The 21,809-nt window shown below is 42.3% G+C and overlaps 1 protein-coding gene across 1 annotated transcript; it reads right to left on the bottom strand.

Annotated features, from left to right (window-relative positions):
* Positions 1-277: 277 nt before the first annotated feature.
* On the bottom strand, positions 278-18,916 carry LOC121541653 (F-box/WD repeat-containing protein 5-like). The gene is made up of 9 exons (XM_041850827.2): positions 18,690-18,916; positions 17,539-17,734; positions 17,034-17,191; positions 16,331-16,514; positions 5,414-5,562; positions 4,790-5,098; positions 2,031-2,359; positions 1,579-1,791; positions 278-1,255 (listed from the first exon to the last, which is right to left on the bottom strand). The coding sequence occupies exons 2-9, from the start codon at positions 17,723-17,725 to the stop codon at positions 988-990; spliced, it is 1,797 nt and encodes a 598-aa protein (XP_041706761.2). The 5' UTR covers positions 17,726-17,734; positions 18,690-18,916; the 3' UTR covers positions 278-987.
* Positions 18,917-21,809: the final 2,893 nt, after the last annotated feature.

Raw genomic sequence — 21,809 nt, 5'->3', positions numbered from 1 at the left:
GTCCATTACCGTGAGACTGGCAGTCAGTTGCATGACAACCAGCTGACAAAATGTCATGATCGTCACAGTCCTATACCTGATACAACCAAATAACTGACTGTAAAAAAAAAAAAAAAAAGTAGCTGAACCTGAGACATAATGGATCTCTTGACAATAAAACTTATTTTGCATCTGTCCTAAAGAAATTATTGATATGAAATTGTGGTGACTTAATGTTGAGAATCTCAGTCTTTGGTTGAATACTTGTGTGTTTGGCAACTTACTCACAGATTGAACCTATCATGAAAGTGATAGGAATTTCTTATTTATTTTTAAAGTTCACTCAAAGCTGGCGTAAAGTTGCAGAATAGCCAGTGGAGGAAAAAAATGAAACAGCAAGACATTTAACTTAATTTTACAATATGTTTCAATGCACAATAAAATGACAATGCATGACAAACTGGGATAGGTAATTTCAGACGTCCTCAGCTCTGCAATCATGACATCACTGATGTGATAGTACAACCCAACATAAAAAAACGTGAAAGAATATATACAAACGTGTATACAGACATACATACACACACACAGAGCGAAAGACTTAAAAACCGAAGACAAGACCAGATATGGGGTAATCTTTGACCATATTTTAGTGTCCACATCTCTCCTCTTCCTTCAATGAACAAACTATCATTTTCTCTCCTGAATTGGAAACATGATCATTATAACAAATAAATGTCATTCCCCCCAGACTTTGCAAAGGTCCAGGAGGAACTTGCCTGTAGGGTATGATCTTCACCTTAGAAGCAATTCACCTTGCTAGGTGTCACCTTTCAAAAGGACATTTATGGAGAGGACTGTTGCGCCTCCTTGTGGCTTACCCCAGCTCTCACATGTCATTAGGTGGATAGTGAGTTCAAGATAAAACAGTGTGATTTGCCCACACTGAAGATAGCTACTCCTGGAGTGTGCGTCACCATGAAAGAGTATTTCCCCAGTCCCCTTGTCTCAGAGTTCCCCGTTGTTGGAGGTGGCGTTCTTGTTGCGGCCCAGCCAGGAGAGGAGGTTGCGTGGGCGTGGGCGTGGGGCGTGGGCCAGGCGGACCATGCGCGGCGAGCGCCACACCTTGATGGTGGAGTCGTCGCTGGCGGAGAGCAGCAGCTCCTGGTCAGCCGGGCTGAAGGCCACTGAGTTGACCACGTCGTCGTGCTGCAGCCGCGCCAGACAGATGTTGTAGTGGCGGTCCCAGATGTAACCGTGTTTGTCCTCTGCACCACTAGGAGGAGAGCGATAGACAAGTCACTGGTGAATGACTAGTAAAGTAAGTGATTTCTGTGCTCAGCTGAGGTTTCCATTATATTTTGTCAACTTCATAAGACACATTCTGAACAGGATTATGGTGTTATCAAATCAGAAATCTGCATATGGTCAAACATGTCCTTCATATAATCCACACAATTACTCCCTGTTAGTATCGGCCACAAAAGCCCAATATCATTACACAGACAACTTTGCAAAAGGGATATTAAATTCTTTATAAACACAACCATAGTAACCCCATCCTGCCTGTAACTGTTACAGCAGATGTGACATACATACCTGGCCACAAAGTCTCTGCTGACATCCAGGAAGATGAAGAAGCACTCGTCGTTGGGCGTGAAGGCTCGGTGGGCCCTCAGGCTCCGCCTCTCCTCCCGCAGGCTTTTCAGGTCAATGACGTGCAGGTCGATCTCCTCGGCAATGGGGGGCGGAGACATGGGGTCAGAGATCACGCAGCCCGCCGGCCACGCCCGACTGTTCACATACAGATACCTGGACAGACGGACAACAGCATGGATGGTCTTGGTTAAGGTGTACTTGTTCAGCATTAAAAACAAAGTGAGGAAAGCAAGGTGATTTTGCAAGACAAATAGTTACTATGAGGTTACGATGACAGTTATTCAAGGGGTTTCAGGTACACTCCTCCTGCCACATCTTTGCACCTGTAGCTTTGCAACCAAATTACCCAGCCTCTTCACACTGCTGCCCATGACTAACATTCACTCCCTCACCTGTGGTCTGGAGACAGGCCCATGCCGATGATGTGGCCGTGGATGTCGATCACATGGTCCAGAGAGTCAAAGAACTCGTCAGTGCTGCGCTCCTCTCCCAGGACAGGCCCAGACGTGGTCATCTGGTCAGGCATGATCCGCTTGATACCAATCTGGTGGGGGGAGTAGGTAAGGCTGCCGGTGGTGAAGAGCAGGTAGGTCTTGTCCTCTTCGTCCCCAGGGGCCGAGGAGAGCACGTTGGGGTCTGGGGCCTTGGTGTGGGCTCTAGCCATGAGCTGGGCCCACTTGGTCTCCAGCTCCCTCGCCTCTGGGGCTTCACTGTGACGACCCTAGGGCACCAGAGGGAGAGGGGAGAAAGGGTCAGCGAGTACCCAATCAAGATTAGGGATGGGCACAGTTAATCGAATAACCGAACGGATGTTAGTATTAGATTACTTGAGTGGGTGGTAATTTTTTTAGATTTGACAATGCTTTGTTACAAATGTAATTATCCTTGTGACATTGTTACCTAAAAGGATATACCATGACATTTGAAATACTTAAACGGCTGCATTGGACCTTTTAACATCATCAACGTCAACGTCGAATAATTTCTGGGTAACAATTAAACGGGCAATCAGCAGTTGCTACATCCATTTTTGGACTTGTGAATTAATGATATGTACTCATTGATTTTTAAAGAATATATAAATGTAGATTGCCTCATGAGCTTAGTTCAACTGTCATCAGAACCCAAAATATAAGCTTGTTTTACTCCAATGTTTGTTTATACTTTCTTTGTTTACAAACTATATAGCAAAACATGGTTAAAACTATAATTTGATATCATGGATGGGCAGTCCTTACATCCATAGCGCTGTCTATGAATTTGAGAGTGGTTACATTTCTCCAGGCCCATCAGCTTTTTACCAAACCAGGGGCAGGGACACCGCTTTGTTATTGTTTCTACTGCCGCTTCAAGTACCTTATTGTGAATGTTTTCAATTAAAATGGTCAAAAAGAAACAAAAATAGCTTCTTCGCAAAGAGCAATTTCTCAAGCAAGAATTTTGCTAGGACTGTCTGGGAGTGGTCTGAGTGGGGAGGGGAAGACTGAAAATTAGCTGTTATTGGCAGAGAGGTTTGGAATGTTCTCTTATTGGTCTATTAATGAATGTACCGCCTGGTGATGTCACAAGGCAGGCCAAAACTCAATCCCATCAAAACAGGCTGAAATTTCACCCTGCATTTTCAAACAGCTCTTACACTAAAAGGGGATCGTCATCATTTTCACAGTATTATTCCAATCTCATAGTGTACAAAACATTGGGAACATCTGCTCTTTCCATGACAGACTGACTATCATCCCTTATTGATGTCACTTGTTAAATCCACTTCAATCAGTGTAGATGAAGGGGAGAAGACAGGGTAAATAAGGCTATTTAAGCCTCGAGACATGGATCGTGTATGTGTGCCATTCAGAGATTGAATGGCAAGACAAAATATTTAAGTGCCTTTGAACCTACAGTACTACCATACCTACAGTAAACTGCTGCACCAGTTTGAGTGTGTCAAGAACTGCAACACTGCTGTGTTTTTCACATTCAACAGTTTCCCTTGTGAATCAAGAATGGTGCACCACCCAAAGGACATCCAGCCAACTTGACAACTGGGGGAAGCATTGGAGTCAACATGGGCGAGCATCCCTGTGGAACGCTTTCCACACCTTGTAGAGTCCATGCCCCAACGAATTGAGGCTATTCTGAGGGCAAAAGTGGGTGCAAATCAATATTAATGTTTAGTACACTGTGTATATAAAACACAGTAAATCACATTTTTGACTGCACTGGGCCTTTAATTTAATAAAACATTTTGAATGTAGTTTTTATAACATGCGTTGAGCTGCTGCTGCGCATTTATGACACGTTCACATGCTATCGGAGTTATCGGAAATTCCTAGTTCCAACTGGGAAGTTTCACTTGAACGACCCTCCAAATCGGAATTACAAGTGGACCGAGTTGCAACGTTTCACCACTGACCTTTTCAACCAAAAGATAAAAAATTGTTTTGACAACTACTACAACCTTATCAATATGGATAATGTAGCTAGTTTGACCATACTGTCAATGTGAAGCAAGCTAACTGTATTATTAGCAATGTTAGCTAGCTTATCAAGCTTGCTAAAATCTTGTTGGTTGAACAATTGTTCCGGCCAAAAAGCACATGAAAGAAACAGTCGTATTTCCGACATCACATCTAGGAAATGGGAAGTTCTGACAAGCACATGAACGCGGCATTAGCCCCCCAGTCTGCCCTGAGATCTGTATGCTATTTTCCCCACTTCAAATGGCAATTACAGGGGCGCAGCTAACAGAGTTTCCACAAGACCTGAGACAGATCAATGCAAAACACTCACCAGAAAACCTTAACAGAATCAGTTCCATCATGGCGAAAATCAGACTTTTCACTAGAGGAGAAAAGCAGCCTGTCCGCTGTTTACCTCTGCCATGTGCATTTGTGTCATTTTGATTGTTTGAGAACATTTATATTTTATTTGTTGTAATTTCGACTATCCGGATAGTTGAAAAAATATCATGATATGATATAGTGAAATAATGTCAAATTCCCATTCCTTATAAAGATGGAGACAAAGAGATGAAGTCATAGTGCATGTGGCCAAATGAGACTACTTCGTAGACTTTCCATTGGTTACAAAGCAATACATGTTGTTTTCATACTGGCCTACTCTACTGTAACACACAACCTTTGGGAGTGCTCACCTGTATGACATGCTCCAGCCCAGAGGGGGTGAGCTGAGGCAGGTGGGCTGTTGACAAACCCTGCAGTCTCATCTCCCTCCGGCGCTCTTCGTCCTCCTCCTCCTCCTCACTGTCAGTGGTGCCCAGGTCAAAGAGCAGGGGTTGGTGGCTCAGTGGCTGGCTCTGAGCCTGGGCCTCGTAGTCCAGCAGCAGGTCTGGGGAGTCGTGGCGCCGGCAGTGGGCCACCATCACGGTGCGGATGGTGCTGGCGTTGATGTTCTGGATCTTAAAGAGCCGCTTGACCACGTTGACATTCTCAGACTCCACGTCCTGGGGAGAAAAAGGATACGGGTCATGCATGCCTGTAAAATACATTTAGGTCATTAGACTGGAAGGAACCTAAGCAAATATACTTAGGGGGCTGATAGCTGTGACTAGGAGAGAGAGAGAGAGAGAGAGCTGACATGGACTATATCCCCAGACAAAGAAACTGATCAATTCACAATTCTGTGTGAGAGACATCCACAATTTATCTCAGTTTGACCAGTCACACAATGATCCAGTCAAAATGGTCACTATATAAATAGTTCCACAACTGTTTTGTCCTCTATCAACCATAACATTTTGACCATGTATGGGACCGACCTGAAAGGCTTTGTTGAGCCAGAGCACAGAGCAGGAGGTCATGTTGCCGATCCAGTGCAGGTTGCCAGAGATGAGGTGGGTTTCGTTCAGCCAGCAGCCAAACACATCGTAGGGCTTGTTCCTTACACGGGACAGGAGTGTGTAGTTCTCTGTGGAGGACGACAGGACAAGACACAGTTATGGTTATCCACATCGGATAATGATCACTTAAACTCAAATCACCGCATGGGCCATACTGAAAAAACAAAAACTAATTTGAGGGCCAGACTGTTTGTTTTTACAAAAACAAGTGCATACAACTGCAACCCAAACTGGCCATTGTTTTATTTAAAAAATATGCCCCTTTATAAAATGTCCACTTATGTACATAGGACCCTGTATATAGCATTAACAAATAAAAAAATATAAATAATAGCCTACCGTAAAACTTCCATTAAAAACCCCAGCGTTTATTTGCTTAAATCACTGAAGACAACAGGTGCTTAGAGACAGGCTTTTATTTGAGCCAGGCATCCATTTCCTTAATGCACACAGATTTTGCTCATTTGCATAGTTAATTGTTTAATTCCAGCATTTATCAATTTCTTCATTTCCTGCACCAATGTGTCACGTTTCTTTTGTCTTAGTATGACTCAAAAATATATAATATACCTTTCCTTGACAGAATAATTATTCTCCTCTGACTGTGCCTTTTTGGCCAGTTCTTACTTTTGCCACTAGAGGGCAATCAAACAATTTCTAGGGGTCTGTACCAGGGTTGCCATGTCCACAGTTTTTCGGCCAAATGGGGCTACTTTGAAAACGATGTTGTGGGTAATAATGTATTACTCGCGAGTTTTGGGTTTTTGGGCTACTTCCATGCCGCCATGGCATTTGAAATGGAAGTTATGAAACCCCCTCGCGTGCTTCTGTTATGGGGAAAAGTCCACAATGAAACTGACATTAAATGTGGAGAATGATATATTTGCATCTGTTGGCCATCAAGTAGGCTATTCATTTTTATAAACTGGGTGGTTCGAGCCCTGAATGCTGATTGGCTGACAGCCGTGGTATATCAGACCGTATACCACGGGTATGACAAATTCTTGTTACTGCTTTAATTACATTGGTAACCAGTTTATAATAGCAATAAGGCACCTTGGGGGTTTGTGGTATATGGCCAATATACCACAAACCTAGACTTCAGTTTATTGTTGTTGTAGCCTTGTGTTATTATGCAGTTATTAAATGGCCATGTTTAGTTAATTAAATTGGAAGTTATAAATTGTGATCATGGTCACAGATCTATAGCAAATGTAGTATTCTCCACATTTAATGTCAGTTTCATTGTGGACTTTTCCCTGAAATGAGATGTTGGCCTATCAGGGGCTATAGGCTACCTGCATCTAGCTCAGCAAACCATGGCAAAGCTGAATTGCAATTATAAACCCAGATTTTAGTCAGTAGCCTATGCCTATTGAAATAAGTCAATCTCGCAAATAGGCAATTTATTATGGTTTGTAGTCTTAACTGCACAATTGCCAGAAAATAGCCTAACAATCGTTTTTGGAGTTTGTCAAAGTTATTTTTTATTACAGTGAGGGAAAAAAGTATTTGATCCCCAGCTGATTTTGTACGTTTGCCCACTGACAAAGAAATTATCAGTCTATAATTTTAATGGTATGTTTATTTGAACAGTGAGAGACAGAATAACAACAACAAAATCCAGAAAAATGCATGTCAAAAATGTTATAAATTGATTTGCATTTTAATGAGGGAAATAAGTATTTGACCCCCTCTCAAGCAGAAAGATTTCTGGCTCCCAGGTGTCTTTTATACAGGTAACGAGCTGAGATTAGGAGCACACTATTAAAGGGAGTGCTCCTAATCTCAGCTTGTTACCTGTATAAAAGACACCTGTCCACAGAAGCAATCAATCAATCAGATTCAAAACTCTCCACCTTGGCCAAGACCAAAGAGCTCTCCAAGGATGTCAGGGACAAGATTGTAGACCTACACAAGGCTGGAATGGGCTACAAGACCATCGCCAAGCAGCTTGGTGAGAAGGTGACAACCGTAGGTGCGATTATTCGCAAATGGAAGAAACACAAAATAACTGTCAATCTCCCTCGGCCTGGGACTCCATGCAAGATCTCACCTCGTGGAGTTGCAATGATCATGAGAACGGTGAGGAATCAGCCCAGAACTACACGGGAGGATCTTGTCAATGATCTCAAGGCAGCTGGGACCATAGTCACCAAGAAAACAATTGGTAACACACTACGCCGTGAAGGACTGAAATCCTGCAGCGCCCGCAAGGGCCCCCTGCTCAAGAAAGCACATATACAGGCCAGTCTGAAGTTTGTCAATGAACATCTGAATGATTCAGAGGAGAACTGGGCAAAAGTGTTGTGGTCAGATGAGACCAAATTGGAGCTCTTTGGCATCAGCTCAACTCGCCGTGTTTGGAGGAGGAGGAATGCTGCCTATGACCCCAAGAACACCATCCCCACCGTCAAACATGGAGGTGGAAACATTATGCTTTGGGGGTGTTTTTCTGCTAAGGGGACAGGACAACTTCACCGCATCAAAGGGACGATGGACGGGGCCATGTACAGTCAAATCTTGGGTAAGAACCTCCTTCCCTCAGCCAGGGCATTGAAAATGGGTTGTGGATGGGTATTCCAGCATGACAATGACCCAAAACACACGGTCAAGGCAACAAAGGAGTGGCTCAAGAAGAGGCACATTAAGGTCCTGGAGTGGCTTAGCCAGTCTCGAGACCTTAATCCCATAGAAAATCTGTGGAGGGAGCTGAAGGTTTGAATTGCCAAACGTCAGCCTCGAAACCTTAATGACTTGGAGAAGATCTGCAAAGAGGAGTGGGACAAAATCCCTCCTGAGATGTGTGCAAACCTGGTGGCCAACTACAAGAAACGTCTGACCTCTGTGATTGCCAACAAGGATTTAGCCACCAAGTGCTAAGTCATGTTTTGCAGAGGGTTCAAATACTTATTTCCCTCATTAAAATGCAAATCAATTTATAACATTTTTTACATGCATTTTTCAGGATTTTTTTGTTGTTATTCTGTCTCTCACTGTTCAAATAAACCTACCATTAAAATTATAGACTGATCATTTCTTTGTCAGTGGGCAAACGTACAAAATCAGCAGGGGATCAAATACTTTTTTCCCTCACTGTATATGGGCCAAGTGTTTCTTGCACAGAGATTGAGTGATGAAAGTTGGACAGTAGATGTCAAACTCATTAATCCTACCACACCTCCTCGGGATTTATGCTTAATCATTGCAGTCAAACAAGTTAAATTGACATCCATTGATGGAAAATGATCTGGCCAGTTTAATAAGGGCAAATTATATTTTTTCTTGGGACATTCTTAAACTCGCAATAATTATTATTATGCTTCTTAGCCTACATCGTTACAAATTACGTTGACATTCTTTCTTAATTCACTAGATAACGTTATGGAAAAAGGGTTTATTGGATAAATGTGGCAGGTCATCTCTTGCTGCAAAATAATTAATTGGGCTAGTTTTCAGGCCTTGTGGGCAGGTTTTGAGAAGTCATTGGACTAGACATTTTAGTTTGACCTGGCAACCCTGGTCTGTACTCCCGAAGTTGTTGACTGCTTTTGTGCTTGCCAGTTAGCTAGTAGTGATGGGCATTCTGAGTCTTTTCGATGAACCGGCTCATTTGGCTCCGTTCAAGTAAAAGAGACGTCTCATTTGGCTCCCAAACGGCTCTTCGTTCTAAATGCTTAGAAATCGACCTAGAAACAGAAAAATATTGCAAATCTCCAATGTAAAGCCCCAAAAGTAGGCTATCTATATATATATAGTTTAGAGTCACTTAGAAATGTCCTTGTTTAAAAAAAAAAATGATTTTTTTTTGTCCATTAAAGGAAAAGCCATTTCTCAAACTGGCCAATAAAAAGAAAAGATTAAGATGGGCAGTTTGAGATGGCTTTTTCTTTGCAACTCTGCCTAGAAGGTCAGCATCCCGGAGTCGCCTCTTCACTGGTGATGTTGAGACTGGTGTTTTGCAGGTACTATTTAATGAAGCTGCCAGTTGAGGACCTGTGAGGCGCCTGTTTCTCAAACTAGACACTAATGTATTTGTCCTCTTGCTCAGTTGTGCACCGGGGCCTCCCACTCCTCTTTCTATTCTGGTTAGAGACAGTTTGCGCTGTTCTGTGAAGGGAGTATTACACAGCATTGTACGAGATCTTCAGTTTCTTTGCAATTTCTCACATGGAATAGCCTTAATTTCTCAGAACAAGAATAGACTGACGAGTTTCAAAATAAAGTTATTTGTTTCTGGCCATTTTGAGCCTGTAATCGAACCCACAATTGCTGATGCTCCAGATACTCAACTAGTCTCAAGAAGGCCAGTTTTATTGCTTCTTTAATCAGCACAACAGTTTTCAGCTGTGCTAACATAATTGCAAAAGGGTTTTCTAATGATCAATTAGCCTTTTAAAATGATAAACTTGGATTAGCAAACACAACGTGCCATTGGAACACAGGACTGATGGTTGCTGATAATGGGCCTCTGTACGCCTATGTAGATATTCCATAAAAAATCTGCAGTTTCCAGCTAAAATAGTCATTTACAACATTAACAATATCTACACTGTATTTCTGATCAATTTGATGTTATTTTAATGGACAAAAAAATGACATTTCTAAGTGACCCCAAACTTTTGAACGGTTGTGTGTGTGTATGTATATACATTTTGTTTATAATTTTTTTTAATGCACTGCAAAAATGAGCGTGGACCAGAATGACGTGCCCTCCCCACTATTTATTGTTTCTGCAGTGAGGATTCTACGCACCCTCTTTAGATAATTATTTTGTAAGTTATCTGCAGATAATCATTGTTTTGAGATCAAAAAGCAGCAATAGCAGTATGCAAATCAGGGAGCCAAATGAACGTCACTTTCACCGATGCAATTCGGTTTCCCGACGTTCACCAAAAAGATCTGTACAAAAAGAGCCACTAGTTCCCGAACGACCCCAAAGATTATAGATATACTGACAAGATACTTGTCTCTCTGCCCTAACAATGGGAGTAGTAGTCCACAAAGCAGCACGGCGGGCTGTCTAGCTCCCACCTATCCTTTCTTTGGATTGGTGGATACATCTCATTATCTTAATACTTTTTTGAAAATTTGATGAGGGTTGACGTAACCCGCCTGTATTCAATGGAGAGAGATGCTATGCTACTAGCCTAATGCCATGAATATACATTGCCATCTCGATAGTGTTTTTTCTCAAAGTTGCAGGGATGATGCGTGTCCTACTTATATCAGTACACTCGTAACAACATAAGCATTACGAAACTTCTATTCAATCAAATAAACCTCACGTAGCAAATAAGCCATAAAATTTGACCTCCATACAAAAACTCCTTGCTTGGTGGGTGGAAAAACTAAAAATGCCACCTGCTGGAGGGAGATATATTTTCCGCCAAGTTGGGCCTCTCTCATTACACCTCTTCCGCTCTGACGACCCATATTAGCTAGCAGTTCTCAGCTGTTAGCAGCCAATGGCTAACAGTTTCTTACTGGAGATAAAAACAAATGATTGCCATCATTTTTTCGAATCTACTGAATTTTTTTATGTAACAGATCAAACTTTAAAGATGCACTATGCAGAAATCACTCCATTTCCTGATTGCAAAAATTCTAATAGTTTGTCTAATGTCAGTTTGTGACAAAATAAGCAAGTATAGTGTAGATAATCATTGTACCATCTAAACTGCTGTGAAATATTTTCCATAACCAAAAATATTGTATTTTCAGCTGGAGTACAGAACCAAAAGTAAAATACGCAAAAACAAAACTTAAGACCAGGAAGCATAGAAGTAGCTCACATAGAAGAGATCTACCGCTTCCTAGACTTGCGTTCAATATGAATGACATATCTATAACACACATTTCTATGTGAATTTGGTCAGGTCGCCCAAAAAGTGACATATTGCAGCTTAAAACATTTATGGTAACCTCGTAAAACAATTCATTTAGACCAGGTGTTTATTTGAAACAGCCATTTATTTGCTGAAACGTGTGCCATTGTCCGGCTATTAAAAAAAGGGACAAGCGGCTATTTGAGACTAGACGTTTAATTTAAGTTTTACCGTATTTGTCCAGCCTTTGCTGCTGTGCATAATATACTGTGACCATAATAAAAAAGTATTTAAAAACCCAAAATAACAAAAACGTAGCTAGGTTGTTGTAACATTTAAACAACTTAAGACGCGTTTGAATGCAGCATTGCTGTATGGTGCGCTCAAAATGTCTTGCTGTTGAGTAGGCAGCCTAGGCTACTGCTCAAATGTTGCTGTAATAGGCCTACATGTTTCTGCTTTTGTTGTAGGTTTTGGTTTTTGGTTATTCATTGTCAAGCTTTAAAAACCAAAGCCAGACTGCAACATTTTAGTAGCCTAGGACTGTGGCATGTCTGAGCACTTTCCCTCCGCTGTAAAAGGGACAAAGCATACAGTGAGGCAAAAAAGTATTTGATCCCCTGCTGATTTTGTACGTTTGCCCACTGACAAAGAAATGATCAGTCTATAATTTTAATGGTAGGTTTATTTGAACAGTGAGAGACAGAATAACAACAAAAGATTCCAGAAAAACGCATGTCAAAAATGTTATACATTGATTTGCATTTTAATGAGGGAAATAAGTATTTGACCCCCTCTCAATCAAAAAGATTTCTGGCTCCCTGGTGTCTTTTATACAGGTAACGAGCTGCGATTAGGAGCACACTCTTAAAGGGAGTACTCCTAATCTCAGCTTGTTACCTGTATAAAAGACACCTGTCCACAGAAACAATCAATCAATCAGATTCCAAACTCTCCACCATTGCCAAGACCAACGAGCTCTCCAAGGATGTCAGGGACAAGATTGTAGACCTACACAAGGCTGGAATGGGCTACAAGACCATCGCCAAGCAGCTTGGTGAGAAGGTGACAACAGTTGGTGCGATTATTCGCAAATGGAAGAAACACAAAATAACTGTCAATCTCCCTCGGCCTGGGGCTCCATGCAAGATCTCACCTCGTGGAGTTGCAATGATCATGAGAACGATGAGGAATCAGCCCAGAACTACACGGGAGGATCTTGTCAATGATCTCAAGGCAGCTGGGACCATAGTCACCAAGAAAACAATTGGTAACACACTACGCCGTGAAGGACTGAAATCCTGCAGCGCCCGCAAGGGCCCCCTGCTCAAGAAAGCACATATACAGGCCAGTCTGAAGTTTGCCAATGAACATCTGAATGATTCAGAGGAGAACTGGGTGAAAGTGTTGTGGTCAGATGAGACCAAAATCGAGCTCTTTGGCATCAACTCAACTTGCCGTGTTTGGAGGAGGAGGAATGCTGCCTATGACCCCAAGAACACCATCCCCACCGTCAAACATGGAGGTGGAAACATTATGCTTTGGGGGTGTTTTTCTGCTAAGGGGACAGGACAACTTCACCGCATCAAAAGGATGATGGACGGCGCCATGTACCGTCACATTTTGGGTGAGAACCTCCTTCCCTCAGCCAGGGCATTAAAAATGGGTTGTGGATGGGTATTCCTGCATGACAATGACCCAAAACACACGGCCAAGGCAACAAAGGAGTGGCTCAAGAAGAAGCACATTAAGGTCCTGGAGTGGCCTAGCCAGTCTCCAGACCTTATTCCCATAGAAAATCTGTGGAGGGTGCTGAAGGTTCGAGTTGCCAAACGTCAGCCTCGAAACCTTAATGACTTGGAGAAGATCTGCAAAGAGGAGTGGGACATAATCCCTCCTGAGATGTGTGCAGACCTGGTGGCCAACTACAAGAAACGTCTGACCTCTGTGATTGCAAACAAGGGTTTTGCAACCAAGTACTAAGTCATGTTTTGCAGATGGGTCAAATACTTATTTCCCTCATTAACATGCAAATCAATACAGTGGGGAAAAAAAGAATTTAGTCAGCCACCAATTGTGCAAGTTCTCCCACTTAAAAAGATGAGAGAGGCCTGTCATTTTCATCATAGGTACACGTCAACTATGACAGACAAATTGAGAAAAATAATTCCAGAAAATCACACTGTAGGATTTTTTATTTATTTATTTGCAAATTATGGTGGAAAATAAGTATTTGGTCACCTACAAACAAGCAAGATTTCTGGCTCTCACAGACCTGTAACTTCTTTAAGAGGCTCCTCTGTCCTCCACTCGTTACTTGTATTAATGGCACCTGTTTGAACTTGTTATCAGTATAAAAGACACCTGTCCACAACCTCAAACAGTCACACTCCAAACTCCACTATGGCCAAGACCAAAGAGCTGTCAAAGGACACCAGAAACAACATTGTAGACCTGCACCAGGCTGGGAAGACAATCTGCAATAGGTAAGCAGCTTGGTTTGAAGAAATCAACTGTGGGAGCAATTATTAGGAAATGGAAGACATACAAGACCACTGATAATCTCCCTCGATCTGGGGCTCCACGCAAGATCTCACCCCGTGGGGTCAAAATGATCACAAGAACGGTGAGCAAAAATCCCAGAACCACACGGGGGGACCTAGTGAATGACCTGCAGAGAGCTGGGACCAAAGTAACAAAGCCTACCATCAGTAACACACTACGCCGCCAGGGACTCAAATCCTGCAGTGCCAGACGTGTCCCCCTGCTTAAGCCAGTACATGTCCAGGCCCGTCTGAAGTTTGCTAGAGTGCATTTGGATGATCCAGAAGAGGATTGGGAGAATGTCATATGGTCAGATGAAACCAAAATAGAACTTTTTGGTAAAAACTCAACTCGTCGTGTTTGGAGGACAAAGAATGCCGAGTTGCATCCAAAGAACACCATACCTACTGTGAAGCATGGGGGTGGAAACATCATGCTTTGGGGCTGTTTTTCTGCAAAGGGACCAGGACGACTGATCCGTGTAAAGGAAAGAATGAATGGGGCCATGTATCGTGAGATGTTGAGTGGAAACCTCCTTCCATCAGCAAGGGCATTGAAGATGAAACGTGGCTGGGTCTTTCAGCATGACAATGATCCCAAACACACCGCCCGGGCAACGAAGGAGTGGCTTCGTAAGAAGCATTTCAAGGTCCTGGAGTGGCCTAGCTAGTCTCCAGATCTCAACCCCATAGAAAATCTTTGGAGGGAGTTGAAAGTCCGTGTTGCCCAGCGACAGCCCCAAAACATCACTGCTCTAGAGGAGATCTGCATGGAGGAATGGGCCAAAATACCAGCAACAGTGTGTAAAACCTTTTGAAGACTTACAGAAAACATTTGACCTGTGTCATTGCCAACAAAGGTTATATAACAAAGTATTGAGAAACTTTTGTTATTGACCAAATACTTATTTTCCACCATAATTTGCAAATAAATTCATTAAAAATCCTACAATGTGATTTTCTGGATTTTTTTCTCTAATTTTGTCTGTCATAGTTGACGTGTACCTATGATGAAAATTACAGGCCTCTCATCTTTTTAAGTGGGAGAACTTGCACAATTGGTGGCTGACTAAATACTTTTTTTCCCCACTGTATATAACATTTTTGACATGCGTTTTCCTGGATTTTTTTGTTGTTATTCTGTCTCTCACTGTTCAAATAAACCTACCATTAAAATTATCGACTGATCATGTCTTTGTCAGTGGGCAAACGTACAAAATCAGCACGGGATCAAATACTTTTTTCCCTCACTGTAAATGTAAGTTGAATTCACCGGTGCGAGCGCATCAGGCTGTAATTTCATAAAGTAGATGACTCAACTGTTGAATCATTTATACTCACGTGTCTGTCCTATTGTCCTTTAGTAGTAATTTACCCGTGAGTGAATCCTTTATCTTATAATTTTTTGACAAGATTACATTTTCTGTAGGCTACAGCAATGACCCGTTGGAACTGAAACTTGGCATCTACATTTAGCCTACAACACATTTCAACATCCGGTCCGGTAAAAGATTCGGTCAGTACCATTAGTGATGATGTAATACAAAACACTGACTGGCTCATGTCTGGGTGTGGGTGTGTCTGTGAAGAGGTTTCGCAGTGCATGCTGTGACCTGTAGTGCAGCACGTCACAGGCAGGATGGAAGCGGGCATAAATTATTTGACAACCCAAATCATTGCGCGGGCTGGATAGAAATGCGTCACAGGCCAGCCTTGTGTTTGACACGTGACTTAGAGTGTGAGAATAACAAATATTATTGTTACATTATAGATATGAGATATGTTGTTATCTTTCAAAAGGACAGATAAGTTCATGAATACAGGTAGGCCTATTTAATATGTTGCAACAGTACTGTATTATGCCGCAGGTGTGGTAAGATTCTTTGTGTTTTCACGGATGCACTTGCACAATTGAAATGGGTTGTAGTCAGTGGAGGCTGGTGGGAGGAGCTATAAGAGGACGGGCTCATTGTAATGGCTGGATGGAATAAATGAAACAGTATCAAACATATGGAAACCACATGTTCGACTCCGTTCCATTAATTCCATTCCAGCCATTACAATGAGCCTGTCCTCCTATAGCTCCTCCCACCAGCCTCCACTGGTTGTAGTAGCTATGGTCTGGCTTGGGTGTGTCAGAGCAAATATGTAACTTTAAGACCTGTTTTGCATGTAAAAAGAAGTGTGAGGAAATGTTAGTTGCTTAACAGTTATAGTTATAATTAAAGTGTGCTGTGTATGTCATTTAGTTTTCCTCCACATTTCCTCATACTGTGCTCCATCTATGTTCCACACGAGTCACAATGTCTGTGTGTCGTAACGTCATTGGCCTTTAACAAAGGAAATTAGGCTTTGTGATGCACTTTCCAGAAAAATGACCAATGAAAGCACAAGAGAAAGAGCGAGTAGAGGAAGAGAAGGGAGACAAGGAAGGAGACAAAAGCAGGAGAGTGTGTGTGTCCTACCCAAGTTGATGACAGCGATCTCCCCAGAGGAGGAGTGATGAGGGCCCAGGTAGACTCCAGACACCAGTAGCAGGGTGTCGTCACCGTTGAACTGGGAGAACTGGGTGTAGCCCCAGTTGAACTGGCGCATGCTGGAGCTGTGCACCATGGTGATGGTGCCATCGGGCCGCTCTGTGTCCCAAAGCTGACCAGCACAGGCAGGAGAGAGGAGGATGTTAGATAATGAGAGAGACAAGCAGTATATTTGGGTTAACTGGATTCATCCTGACATTCGTGATTTCTTGTTTTTGATTATTATTTGTGTACTTGTTTGACATTTTTACTGCACTGCCCGGCGCTAGAAACAAGCATGTCGCTGCACCCACTATAACGTGCTAAACTGTGTACGTGACCAATACATTTTGTCTACAGCCATGATGTGCAAATCTCTACAATTTTATTTGTTTCCCCTACATCACATTTTAGGCACTACAAGCTTGAATGAAGGTCCACAATGGTTCCTGTGCTGTAATATTGACAAATACTTATATTTTAGTTTTTGCATAACAGCAGTCAAGGATCCATTTGGGCCATTATGCTAACATTGGCCTTGGGCAAAAATGTATCATTGCGACTGTTGTTGTGGAATACAACATCTTTATTTGGCTTATCCCTGGCCCTAGGCTAAAGCTACTGTCTTCTCCAGTCATATAATGTGACAGACCTTGACGGTGCAGTCTTTGGAGCAGGAGGAGAAGCGGTGTCCGCGGTGGGAGAAGGCCAGGTGGAGGACCTGGTCATGGTGCTCTTTCAGAGTCTGGACCTCCACACAGGGGATACAGTCAAACAGACGCTTGAACTCCCTGTACCACGACAGAGCAGCTAGGCCCAGAGACAGGAGGAAGAAGTCAAACATCTATGCAAATCAGCGATGACAGTACTTCAAGCCAATGAGCAACAGTTAACACAAGATATCAGTGACTCAGTACTGCAATAATAATTACCTCAAGTAGGAACTGGACAAGGGCACTGTGTGCTGGCACATTAGTTTTTACAGTACACATTTTTTTGTTGTTGAGTGCAATACTTTCCTCCTTTATAAATTGAAAAGTGTCCATCCTTTCCTATGATGGAACCATTCATTAGCTGAAATCAACATCATTTCCTGTGTTGGTTGGGTTTGAATGGAATTAGCCCAACCCTGCTGCCTGGTGTTCTATGTGACCTACCAGGGTGTCTGGGCACAGAGCGGGGGATTCTGTAGTAGCTGTAGAACAGCTCCCTCCACAGGAACTCATCTCTGGACACGGCCAACCACTGTCTGCAGGCAAGGCCAGCGCTCAGCACAGTGTCATGGGGGAGACGCAGGAAGATCTCCAGCACCAGGCTATCTGGCAGGGCTGGGCCATTGTCCATCCTGACATCCTGCATGGGAACAGCACAGGGGAAAGAGTTATTCTGATACATACATTAGGTCAAAGTATTGGTATTAGGCTATACTGTAACACATGCATGACAGCAGCACCCTAAATATGTAAGACCCTGCCCCACCTCTCACCCTCTCTCGTTCTATATTAAGTATGACAGCTGAGAGTTTGACAGGAGATCACCACAAGGCATGGTTTGCCCACTGAGGCCTAACAACCACTTCACTGGACTGGTTGCATGATGTCATAAGTTGATAGAATGAAGTGGAATTAACCAGTCATGTAGATAATTCATCTTGATGTGATATAATGACAACAATGAATGTGGGCTATATCTATAAATTATAGTTACAACGTTACCTAGCTCATTTTCTGAAGAGCTGCTAGCTAACGTTAATCTCGCATTCGCAAGTAAGACAACTCCCTTCCTGTAAACGATAGCTAGCTACTGCTAACTACATTGCCAACAACAGTTAGCTATTTTCAACGTACCTAGCTAGTTAGCTAGCGAGGCTAGTTGAGAATTCCCAACTCACGCACGGTAGTTACATATCGAGTTCAGAATTCTCAGCTATGACGTTAGCCAACTCGCTACCTAGGCTAGCTAAAAAAAAGTCACATTAACACTGACAACACCGTTAATGTTTGTTTCGAAATATGTGAGGAATAATACACATCATAAAAAGGTACCTAGTTAGCTTAGCTACTGGTTACACGTCTCGGGATACAAAACTTTAACCTCACCAGCTAGCTAACGTTAGCTACCTTACGCAAAAGCTAGCTACCAAACCCCATATAGCTAAGCTAACGTTACAAGCTAGCTGTCATTCGTTCCTAAATTTAACTATGGCAGTTTGTAACGTTATCCTTCCATAACCACATTATATCAATATAAACTATTCTGATTTTATTTCCTAAATAAATTCGTACAATAATATAAAACCGTGACCGACCTGCCCGTTGACAATCTTTATGGAGACAAATCAAATGGCTAGCCAGTGGGGAAAAAATAAATAAATGCAACAACAATCTTCTGCACCCGGCGAGACGTCTACCCGTCCTTTAAAAGAACCAACAAGTAGATTTCAGAACACTCGCTACTTCATAAGAAGGGTACTCCAATAAAATACAGAGTATACTAGTCCTTAGTAAATTATTGTGCAGAGCACCATTGAAAAATATACATTGGTCTCAATTGGGATTCTCTGTATACATAAAGGTTAAATAAAATAAAATACAAATAACCATCAGAGAGGTTTATAAACACAAAATATCAATAGTAAGCAGTAAACAAAATATACTATATCTGTTGTGTGTGTAAAAGGTGGGCCTACTCAAGTTCCTCTTAGGTACAGGAAAATGGAATGTGCAAAACCATGTAGCTATTTGTTGACAGGTTGTTGACAGCCAGAGTGAGTGTCCTCTGCATTATTCATCCATACAGTGCATTCGGAAAGTATTCAGACCCCTTCACTTTTTCCACATTTTGTTACGTTACAGCCTTATTCTGATTTGATTAAATTGTTTTTCCCCCTCATCAATCTACACACAATATATCATAATGACAAAGCAAAAACAGGCTTTTAGACATTTTTGCAAATGTGTTAAAAATGAAAAACGGAAATATGACATTTACATAAGTATTCAGACCCTTTACTCAGTACTTTGTTGAAGCACCTTTGGCAGCGATTACAGCCTCGATTCTTCTTGGGTATGATACTACAAGCTTGGCACACCTGCATTTGGGGAGTTTCTCCCATTCTTCTCTGCAGATCCTCTCAAGCTCTCAGGTTGGATGGGGAGCGTTGCTGCACAACTATTTTCAGGTCTCTCCAGAGATGTTCGATCGGGTTCAAGTCCGGGCTCTGGCTGGGCCACTCATGGACATTCAGAGACTTGTCCCGAAGCCACTCCTGCGTTGTCTTGGCTGTGTGCTTAGGGTCGTTGTCCTGTTGGAAGGGGAACCTTCACCCCAGTCTGAGGTCCTGAACGCTCTGGAGCAGGTTTTCATCAAGGATCTCTCTCTGTACTTTGCTCCGTTCATCTTTCCCTCGATCCTGACTAGTCTCCCAGTCCCTGCTGCTGAAAAACATCCCCACAGCATGATGCTGCCACCACCATGCTTCACCGTAGGGATGGTGCCAGGTTTTCTCCAGACGTGATGCTTAGCATTCAGGCCAAAGAGTTCAATCTTGGTTTCATCAGACCAGAGAATCTTGTTTCTCATGGTCTGAGAGTCCTTTAGGTGCCTTTCGGCAAACTCCAAGCGGCCTGTCATGTGCCTTTTACTGAGGAGTGGCATCCGTCTGGCCACTCTACCATAAAGGCCTGATTGGTGGAGTGCTTCAGAGATGGTTGTCCTTCTGGAAGGTTCTCCCATCTCCACAGAGGAACTCTGGAGCTCTTTCAGAGTGACCATCGGGTTCATGGTCACCTCCCTGACCAAGGCCCTTCTCCTCCGATTGCTCAGTTTGGCCGGGTGGCCAACTCTAGGAAGAGTCTTGGTGGTTCCAAACTTCTTCCATTTAAGAATGATGGAGGCCACTGTGTTCTTGGGGACCTTCAATGCTGCAGAAATGTTTTGGTACCCTTCCCCAGATCTGTGCCTCGACACAATCCTGTCTCAGAGCTCTACGGACAATTCATTCGACCTCATGGCTTGGTTTTTGCTCTGACATGCACTGTCAACTGTGCCTTTCCAAATCATGTCCAATCAATTAAATGTACCACAGGTGGACTCCAGTCAAGTTGTAGAAACATCAAGGATGATCAGTGGAAACAGGATGCACCTGAGCTCAATTTTGTGTCTCATAGCAAAGGGTCTGAATACTTATGTAAATAAGGTATTTCTGTTTTTTATTTGTAATACATTTGCAAAAAAAATTCAAAACCTGTTTTCGCTTTGTCATTATGAGGTATTGTGTGTTGATTGATGAGGAAATGTTTTTATTTAATCAATTTTAGAATAAGGCTGTAATGTAACAAATTGTGGAAAAAGTGAAGGGGTCTGAATACTTTCCGAATGCAGTGTACTTACTGGTGCAGACATCTGTGATGATGAACGTTCTCTCATTGGCTTGTCCGTGCAGTCTGCACAGTGCACACACTTCCAACAGCTACAGAGCACTCACTTATAACTGAGCACTTTTCTTCAGCTCTTGGGACTGTCCAAGCTACCTACATTTACATTCTAGTCATTTAGCGGACGCTGTTATCCGGAGTGACTTACAGTTAGTGCATTCATATTAAGATAGCTAGGTGGGACAACCACAGATCTCAATCATAGTAAGTACATGATGATGTTTTCGGATGTTTTCGGAAGGTGGCAAAGAAATGAACTTTATGTCCTGATTACAAAGCGTTATGTTTGGGGCAAATCCAACACAACACATCACTGAGTACCACACTTCATATTTACAAGCATGATGGTGGCTGCATCATGTTATGGGTCTGCTTGTCATCGGCAAGGACTAGGGAGTTTTTTGGGGATAAAAATAAACAGAATAAAACTAAGCACAGGCAAAATACTAGAGGAAAACCTGGTTCAGTCTGCTTTTCAACAGATACAGGGAGACAAATTCTCCTTTCAGCAGGACAATAACCTAAAACACAAGGCCAAATATACACTGGAGTTGCTTACCAAGACGATATTGAATGTTCCTGAGTGGCCTAGTTATAGTTTTGACTTAAATTGGCTTGAAAATCTATGGCAAGACTTGAAAATGGCTGTCTAGCAATGATCAACAACCAACTTGACAGAGCTTGAACAATTTTTTAAAAATAATGTGCAAATATTGTATGATCCAGGTGTGAAAAGCTCTTAGAGTCTTACCCAGAAAGACTCAAAGCTGTAAACGCTGCCAAAGGTGATTCTAAAATGTATTGACTCAGGGGTGTGAATACTTATGTAAATAAGATTTTTCAATATTTCATTGTCAATACATTTGCAATAATTTCTAAAAACATGTTTTCACTTTGTCATTGTGGGGTATTGTGTGTAGATGGGTGAGATTTTTTTTTTATTGAATCCATTTTTAATTCAGGCTGTAACAAAATGTGGAATAAGTCAAGGG

The sequence above is a fragment of the Coregonus clupeaformis genome, chromosome 27 (assembly GCF_020615455.1).
Source record: "Coregonus clupeaformis isolate EN_2021a chromosome 27, ASM2061545v1, whole genome shotgun sequence".
Classification (NCBI taxonomy): Eukaryota; Metazoa; Chordata; class Actinopteri; order Salmoniformes; family Salmonidae; genus Coregonus; species Coregonus clupeaformis.
Note: the sequence above shows the minus strand (reverse complement) of the source record. Positions and strands in the feature narration are given on the sequence as shown.